At 48.2% G+C, this 9,258-nt stretch overlaps 1 protein-coding gene across 1 annotated transcript; it reads right to left on the bottom strand.

Annotated features, from left to right (window-relative positions):
• Positions 1-466: 466 nt before the first annotated feature.
• On the bottom strand, positions 467-4,808 carry RPL8 (ribosomal protein L8). Its single transcript, XM_065637306.1, has 6 exons — positions 4,733-4,808; positions 4,325-4,468; positions 2,824-2,965; positions 2,176-2,394; positions 954-1,069; positions 467-667 (listed from the first exon to the last, which is right to left on the bottom strand). Exons 2-6 carry the CDS (start codon positions 4,460-4,462, stop codon positions 509-511), a joined length of 774 nt encoding a protein of 257 aa, XP_065493378.1. The 5' UTR covers positions 4,463-4,468; positions 4,733-4,808; the 3' UTR covers positions 467-508.
• Positions 4,809-9,258: the final 4,450 nt, after the last annotated feature.

Here is a 9,258-nt window from a genome sequence, read left to right on the forward strand (position 1 = left end):
GGAGACCCCAACTTGACAGTAACAGTAGCTGAAACACTTCTGTAGAGTTCTAAAACTCTCACAAGCTTTTCCTCCAAAGAAACATCACAGGTAAAAATGGAAAACAAGTATTAGGGTCTATGAACTTGGAAAACTGAGCACCCTTTAACCATTTCAGCTTGTTTCCTAAATTAAACCAGGTAACTAAGGGATTACTTTAGCAGTCTGTAATGCTTTGTAAGGCCTAAGGAACCACATAACTAGGCTGGTGTTAATATCACACCTGGGGACAAGAGCTTCTACATAAACTGTTATTCCAGCCTGTAGGACCAGCTTACAGGCTGAAAGCGCTGGCTGAAAGAATTCCTGCTCTTGAAGGTAGGGGAAAAAAAAACCACCTCATCTCCACTCACAACTTCCCCTGTTGAATATTATCCCTGTTTTAGCCACACTTCAACAACAGCTTAAGTTAAGCTTCACACAGGAGTTATGTTTGAAAAATTTATTCTGTAAACTCCACACTGGGTCTTCAGTTCTCCTTCTCCTGCACAGTCTTTGTTCCACGCAGTCTGCCCGTACGACGGGCAGCGATGAGACCAACTTTGCGCCCAGCAGGAGCATCTCTCCTGATGGTTGAAGGCTTGCCAATGTGCTGATGGTTACCACCACCAAAGGGATGCTCTACAGGCTGTGGAAAAGGAAATCAAGTCATCAGCGTAATTAAACAATAAAAATTAGTAATGATGTTTAACAGCAGTAAACTGATGCAAGGGAACAAAAAAATTTAACTGCTTCGTTTTTCATACAGTGCAGTAACCACGGAGTGCTTCTAACTACCCTAATTAAATGTGCAACCACAGGGTAGTCTGTGGAGCTTTCTTTCTAGACACATGCCAGCCTCCTTCCCATATCAAACATACCCTTTCTAAACCGTAAAAAATTGAACTAAAAACTCTAATTGCAAGTAGACTCACATTCATGGCCACACCACGGACACGCGGCCAGCAGTTTCTCTTCGCCTTGTATTTGTGATAGGCACGGCCGGCCTTCAGGATGGGCTTGTCAATACGACCTCCGCCAGCAACAATTCCTGAAAAAAATTACAGGAATGATCACATGCAAATGTAACAGACACAAGTGTGAAAGGAAGAGTTTAAGAACAAGGCTAATTCCTAATAATATTCAAGGTCTAAGAATAAGCTTCTGAAGACTAATCTCAAAGAAACCCAAGTGTATGTTCACCCAGTGTTTTCCAGCCAACACACACAAGATGATGCTCAAGCTACGTGCCACACATCAAGTGATCTGCAAGGAGACACACACTTTAACTACCATTTTTCAATCCATACATATAAGGATTGAGTTTAGTGCTTTTTCTAAAGCATTACCCATTTTTTTACTAGAATTTCTTGAGGGAAAAAAAGTTTTGTTAGTGTTACAACTAAAGAAAGTAAGAATTGAAAGAGTTCAGTGGCCTTTAGAGCCCTTCGAGGTTTAATAGCTAGTTATCTCCTTAGTTAGTCAATTCTACTACTGTAATAGACCACAGACTATTAATTTTGATGTCTTGTATTTGGATGTAGGGACATTTGGTAACTTTTGTCTCATACAGACAAGTAAAACTGTTTCAAGTCCAACACTGCTCTCTCTCTGCTTGCACCTTTAATGCTTGCCCAGGACTACATCAAATGTCAAACAATAAGTACAGCTGTCAGTCAAGTGTGTAACAAACCTGGTAAGAAGTTTGCTTCTTAGCAATGGTATTTTTAAACATTGTCAGACCTTCCAGAATATGTCACATAACTGTCAACACGTATAGCAGCCTTAAGCGCTACTCCTGTAGGCTCAGTCACTGTATCAAAGGCAGGAAGCCATCAATGCCATTTTCTGCAGATGTTCCTCCCAGAGGACTGCAGATTTTGCAGGCTGAGTGATTCCGTCACAGCTTAAAGACAATCAGCATGTACTTTTCTGTCCTCTCACTAGGTCAAACTATCTCCAAGTTTAAGTTCCCATTACCAAAAGTAAAGTATAATATCCATGTTAGGCACCTGTACACAGACTGTACCTGTGCATAACCCTAACTCCAACCTGCACATTACACTATCTAGGCAGTATTGGGAACTGGGGCCTTGTTTGAAAGGTTGCTTAGCAGTACATAAACTCAGTGACAAGTTCACAGTTGTCACTTCTTACCAACGACAGCTCTGTTTGCAGAAGAAATCACTTTCTTGGAGCCAGAAGGCAGCTTCACTCTGGTCTTCTTTGTTTCAGGGTTATGAGAGATAACAGTGGCATAGTTTCCAGAAGCACGGGCCAGCTTTCCACGGTCACCAGGTTTCTCCTCGAGGCAGCACACAATGGTGCCTTCCGGCATGGTGCCCACAGGCAGGACATTGCCAATGTTCAGCTGAGCTGCAAACAGCAATCAGAGCATCTACAGCCTCATTCGGGCTCCCGTACTTGAACAGCAATTCTATAAAACATGTGTCTCTGTGCATAGAAGGAGGGGCACCACATAAACACTTAAGCAGCAACAGGCAGGGGCACTTTTTGCTTGACTTGAAACATTCTGCTTAACAGAAAGGCAGCCAAAACAGGATTCCAGATAGAACAATCCCAGGACTTTACAAGAACTGCAGTTAGGCTTGTTAATCAAAACAGGCTGCTTGAGGAGACCGCCATCTCCAGGACGGAAATCTAGGTTTGCCTGAAGCCAGTGGAAGCTACTGCTCTGTGACAGCTCACCACTGCACTTAAACATCCTGAACTTCACCTATGCAAATGACACCTGCCTTAGCCCTCCGACCCTGCCCATGCAACACACTTCCCATCCTAACTCACCTTTCTTGCCGCAGTAAACAAACTGACCGGTATGGATACCCTCAGCAGCGATGAAAAGCTCGGTTCTTTTCTTAAACCGGTACGGGTCACGGAAGGCAATCTTGGCAAGGGGAGCACCTCGGCCGGGATCATGAATGATGTCCTGTTGGAAAGCAGATGTGCTTTAGAAAAGGATACGGCATTTGTTGTGGGTTCCACAGAAACGAAAGAACTAGAAAAACTGGAGATGACTACTGCTGAGGTAATTCTCACTAGGGTCCCCTTTTCTTGGAGAGATCTTGATTTCTCCTGACATGAATGAGCTGAAGATTCACATTTCTAAGAATACAACCTCAAATATCTGTATCACAAACCAATGACTCTAGTTAAGTGTGCTGCTCAAAACTAATGGTGTCTGAACTGTTTCATTCGTGACATTCTGGAGATATCAGATCTCTCTGCACTAAACAATCCACTTTCACTAGCTGCCCAACCACCTTTGAGTAGAGACAAAGTTGGACACAAACAGCAACTTCTTCAAGAGTCTTCTTTGAATGGAAGCGTTTCTAACTTTCTGATATTAAGTACGCCAAAGTTATATAAGTCTCTAAATAAGGAAGCACAGACTTACTGTTTCTTTTTCTCCTGGAAAAATATATCAATTCTGTTCCTATAGTACACCTAGATTCCAATACGCAACCATACATTTAGACTACAGCTAAGTGATTAAAGATCTTTGAGATGTGTCTGTTTTCTAGGAAAGCTCTGATGTTGTTGACATCCAGCATTAATGTTTTTTCTGCTGTTTTCAACCCTGTCAGGCAAAAATCCCCATGTACTCACTGCCTGCCTACCTTTTATCATCAAATGGCGAGTGGAAAGAAAGTTCTTTCTCCAGTCTGAAGATGACCTTGCTCTTAAAGGCTCAGAGCACCTAGCCATGTAACCCAGTGGCACTGTTTGCAGTCTAAGTTACTGACACCCAAAAACCACCCTACAGCACACCTGAAACACAGTATCACACCCCAAATAAAGGTATTGTCTTGCCCCCACTACTCAGAGTTAAGACAATGGATACTACTCAGTGTTTATCAAGACTGCTGGGGTTTTGTTTTGTTTTGTTTTTTTTTAAAGATGCAAGCAACTATAGGCATAACTCTCCCCACCCATGTTCCATGAGGTATTGGGAGATCGCAGGTGATGTAAAAGCACGCTGGTATTGCCACGTTAGCAAAGCTCTCACAGAAAATCATACTGATGCCTATGTGCTGCCAGCTTCTTTACTTACATGCTGTTATAAATCTGAAGTGGTTTAGCATTTCGAGGAACCCGACTTTAATGAAACACAAGCCTGAATAAGCAACAACCAAAGCGGCTTTCAGCACAGGTGACAGGACTTCACATCGCTCACCCAAGCGCGGTGCAGAGGGACGGGTTCCCCGGGGCACTCCACGACGAGGCCGCTCAGGGCCCCCCCAGCCGCGCCGCCCCCAGCCCCCGAGGACGGGGACCCGGCCCGTACCTTGACGATGCCCTTGATGTACCCGTGCCTCTCGGCGAAGTCGACGGCGCGGAGCTTGGCCGGGCCCTTCCGGTGCTTGACGTGCGCTCGGAACACGGAGCCCGCGCCCTTCCTCTGGCCCCGGATCACGCGGCCCATGGCGCCCTGCGGGCAGAGCGCAGCGCCCCCGTCAGCGCCGCCGCGCCCCGGCACCCGCCCCTCCGCCACACACAGCCCCCGCCGCCGCTAACGCCCGGCCCGGCCACAGCTCACAGCCCGCCCCGCATCGCAGCGGCCCGGCCGCCCCCCGCGCGGGGTGGGAAGCGTGGGGCAGAGCCGGGGTAGCGCCAGGGCCGGCGGCGGCACCAGCCGCGCCGCGGGTGAGGGGCGGATGGCGGCGGATGGGGGACGCGGCGGCCGCGCTCTTACCTCCTCCACCGCCTGCCTGGGAAAGAAGGAAGCGCCGACGTCACCGCGGCGCCAAGGCTCTTCCGGCGCGGGGAGGGCGGGCGGTAGTCGCGTCGCCGTGACGTCACGCAGCTGCCCGGTGGCCGGGCTCTAGGAGGGGGTGGGGTTGCCCCTGCGCTCGGCCCCGCCCCGCCAGTGACGTCACGGGCCGGGCGGTGCTCCCCGCCCGGGGCCGGCCCGGGCTGCCCCGGCGGTGCCGGGCGTGAGGCGGTGCCGGGCGTGAGGCGGCCCGGGCCGGGGCGGCGGCGGCGGCAACGGGGGGCCGGGCGGGTTCGCCCGACACGCCCGCCCGGGGAGCGCCGTGTCGGGCGGAGGCCGCAGCCCGGGCGGGAGCCCGAGGCAGTTGCCCGGCGGCTTTTGACGCGGCTCTGAGGGGCTGCGGGGGGAGCTGCCCCCGCGCTCCCGCCGAGGGTCTCACAGGTCATTGCTCCATTTCTTTGTTTTGCTTTGTGGTGGAGTTTTTGGTTTGTTTTGTTTTTCTTTTGAGGCAGTTACCGTTTAAAAATTCAGAGGGCTGATAGCCTGTTGCTTGGGAGACTTTGCTTAAACAACCAGGTTCCCGGGGCCGAGAGCCATTCCTAAATGCCATCATGGCAAAACCTTTCTTAATGAGCCCGGCTGAAGATGCTGTTTGCAGAGAAGAGGTTCCTCGGCTGATGATGTATTTAAGATTTCTCTGTTGTGTGGTTTAAGACCTGCAGATGTCATGTTAGGAAGTGACTGAAGAGGAAAACCCTGCAGCCACCCTAAGCTGCCTTTGCCAGATTTTTATATTAATTAGGGCATAATTTGAGAGAACGCCAAGCAGAGGTAATCGTCTTAGTGCTCCTAATCAGCTTGTGCTACGCCCTGGAAGGGGAAATGAAAAGTGCCTTAACTGTTTTAACAGTTGGTTAGGTTTCAGCATCAGAGGCCCTTTTCCCCAAAGAGGTCAGTCCTGATGACCCAATTCGCTAGAGATGGACTTATTTGACTTCAGATTGACTCACTGGAAATGAAGAAAAGCTCATCAGTGTAGGCCCATATACACAATATTCTCCTTGCCTTGAACTGAGAAGAAGCAAAGCATCTGTCGTTCCTTGACAGATAGATGAGCTTTCCCACATGAGTCTTCCCAGGACAAATAGAAGTCACACCCCTCATTACAGGCAAAATATCCTAAAACTAAGGGCTCTGAGTCACGATCCTTGTCAGATTCAGCCACCGCAGGTATGAGATGAGCACAGCCAGTTGTCCACCCTCCCCATCTGCTGGAGGTGACTGTCCCTCCAACAAACAGCTGATGCGCCAGCTTCTCAACCTCAGTCCCATTTGACATGTTGCACCTTGATGGATTACAACAAACTGCCACTTATTTTGGTTTACATTGATACACTGTGTGAATAACTAGAGACTTTGATGTGTGGTTCCTGCTGGCTTCGGTTGTGGGGGCTGGAGTGTTGTTAGATTTTGCTCTGACAAGAACCAGAGCCTTAAGGAACTACCTGAATTTCCAAATAATGCCCAGATATCCACCAAATTACCTCGGTCACTCCTCTTTTATGTTCTTTGTAGCAAATCAGATAAAGGACTTAGTAACCAATTACATAAGAAGATAAGCAGTTGTGTAATGTGCACTCGTTCATTTTATTATCCTGTATCAACTGTACTTTGTATTCATTTTATTATAACTTAATCCATGATGCAGCCTTGTGTGCTGCTGTCACCATCTGTGAAGCTGTGGCCTCTCAGTCACCTTGTGGGCTTGTTCAGCTGCCCCGCTGCAGAGGTGTTGCTGCAACACGCAGGGTCAGGCTGAAGCCAAAATAATCTCTTGCTCCTCCCTACCAGCTTTTTAGATCTTCTGAATATTGTTAGAAACATCCATACAGGGTGAAGAGTTCTGAGTTTGCCATCCCAACAGATGCTGTTTCAGCCTTTCTAGTGATGCTGAACGGTTATTACCTGTTTGTATCACCTCAGGCTGTGTTTATGCGCACCTCAGGATCACAGCATGCTGCCTGCCCAGAGTTCCACTTGGATGATACCATCCAAGCTGGTTCTAATGTGTTTTTTTCATCAGAGAACAACAGGAGGAGGTTGGGAATAGTACGTGTCTAGGTCTCATCTCTGTATGTGCTCATGATTTCCAGTTTTAGAAGCCTCCCAAGTTTTCTAGCCCTGATGGAGTTCGGGAATCCCAGAGAAGACATGCTAATAGATGACAGAACTGCATCAATGATGATGTAACTTTATAATTGATTTCTCCTGCTATAAGAGACAACTTTAATCATTAAGGAATAACAGCACTGTATTACTTGACCCAGCCAAGCATGCACTGAACTCACAATAAGGTTAAATATTTTGTTTAGCTGTGCCTTCAAAATTTCAGGGATCTAAAGAAATGTAAGGAAGTGGTTCACACCTGATTGCAATTAAACATACTGTCCAGGGTTTGTCAGAACAGTGTTGCTATGTGTGATGCCTTTTGCATCTTGGTGCTGAAGAAATAGGAGTGTTGGGCACTACCAGCAGTCACTATTCTGTTAAACTTTTAGGAGGTAGAGGCAGTGTCGTGGTTTGAAACAAGGCTGTTCCCCTCCTCACTAACCCCCATTCCCCAGGCCGACACTGTCTCCCCAGAACCCATCCGTAGGGGATTTTGCTGCATGAGGAGAAGGTGGCCATGGAAGAGGTGCAGCAGGACAAGCCCACGCTGGATGACACAGCGTGAGACATGGGGCTGCCAACAGCATGACAAAAGCGTTGCCTACTGTTAGAGAAGTTCCTTTTCCCCAGGTTTCCCATAGCAGAGACTCAGGCATGCATTCCAGAAATTATTCTAAAATAAATAATTTATTTGCAAGGTTCAGTGTAGAGCAGCTGAGCTGGGTGCCTCCTGAAGAGGGACCCTCAGCAGGAAAAAAAACGTAGGCATTTACAGCCCCACAATCCAAGCCCCCACCGCTCCATGCATACCTCTGAGCCAATTGCAAAAATCAGTCTGGGGTCTCCTCGTTCTTCATTGGATCTCTTCATTTTTGTCAGGCAGACTGTCAGTTAAAGCTCTGACCTTCGGTTGCTATTTTGCACCTGCAGCTGGAAAAAATAAGTTCCTGACAAGAGCCAACACATTCTTCTGTTTTGTCTTCTGTTAGGTGCAGTGCTGTTCCTTTACTTATCTCCAGGGACGCAGCTCCCCTTATCTTCTAGCTTGAAGACTCTCAGCCCTTTTTTTTTTTACTTTATGAAGCAGAAAGTTTCAAAGATTCACAGCTTGCAGAAGTTATGCTAAGCAAACTTATGCTAAGTAAATTCTATATTAGCAGTTTCTAAACAAGTTCTACCAAAAGCAGTATACCCAATAATTCAATCAGCTAAGGCAGACTGTTCTCTAACACCACCAGTATAGGTATTGCCCGGCACTGCCTCCAACAGCACTGCTGTGCAGCACCTGTTCTCTGGTGCAGCCTCGAGTCCTGAGATTTTGGCCTTCTGTGGTGACTGCAGCTGCTCTGGCTTCAGACATTACTCCCTTTACTGGCCGCCCTGCCTCTCTGGCAGGAGTTACATGGAGGCAGGGCCGGTGTGCTGGATTTCCCCGGCCAAGGCTTCTTTTCCCACCAGAACTCAGGCTGTGCCGGAGCTGGGGGAACTGGCTCATCTACCTTGAGGGTTCTCCGAGGCTGGGCAGCAAGCACAGGGATGTCTGGATAACCCCGGCACGCCCTGCACATGTGCACGGATCAACTCCGCTGTGCAAGGGCTGGTGTCTAAGGCTCTCAGGAAGCCCCAGGGTGCATGCATTATGCCTCCTGGCCATGCGAACAGAAATCTGGATGGAAGCCTGACAGTGCTAGGCAAGATAGGAGATGTTTCCAAACCACAGCTGCTGCACATCCCAGCCTGATATTTTGGCAGCCACTTCCTTCTTTGGCTGCTTAAATCACAGCAGGCAGCTGAGGTGGCTGAGGCATGGTCCCACAGCCTTGCTACCAGGGCAGCAACATTCAGCAGTGGGGAAACACCCACACTGCTGGGGAAGGCCGGGTCTTATATCACCATAATTGCTTCCACAGGGCTGTGTCTGTGGAAGCCCTACCTCACACATTTCCCCGTGGCTGGCAAATTTGCTGCAATAATGCAGAAAGGTTAAAAACTACGCCCCCCTGATTCTGGAAGGGTTTTAGCAGAGTCATGGGTATGCTGCTGTAAATGCAGCACACTACTTGCATGGTGGGAACAAGTCAAGGGTGTGTTGCCTTAATTAATCCTTTCATGACAATCACAGGCTAATTTGCTAAAGGTTAATTGCACTGTAAATAGCAAAATAGGTGGTGTTCTGCTTGCTACAGATGGCAGCGAGGGAGAAATTTTGATGAGATTGCTGTTAGGAGAAGGGGACGAAGCAACAGGGTTTCCCTGGGATGCCACCTTGAGAAGGGAACTGATAAGAGTGGAAGCCCCCAACTCTATCTATGCATCTTTTAAAAGGGAAGAAAATAAAG

The sequence above is a fragment of the Caloenas nicobarica genome, chromosome 1 (genome assembly GCF_036013445.1).
Source record: "Caloenas nicobarica isolate bCalNic1 chromosome 1, bCalNic1.hap1, whole genome shotgun sequence".
In the NCBI taxonomy this organism is placed as follows: domain Eukaryota; kingdom Metazoa; phylum Chordata; class Aves; order Columbiformes; family Columbidae; genus Caloenas; species Caloenas nicobarica.

Bases quoted from the DNA above. Each gene is read 5' to 3' on its own strand.
- RPL8 (XM_065637306.1), bottom strand. From the start codon at position 4,462: ATGGGCCGCGTGATCCGGGGCCAGAGGAAGGGCGCGGGCTCCGTGTTC. The intron at 1,070-2,175 runs GTAAGAAGTGAC...AATTTTTTTCAG, and splicing joins TGCAAACAGAGCTGTCGTTG to GAATTGTTGCTGGCGGAGGT. The intron at 668-953 runs GTGAGTCTACTT...CCTTTTCCACAG, and splicing joins TCCGTGGTGTGGCCATGAAT to CCTGTAGAGCATCCCTTTGG.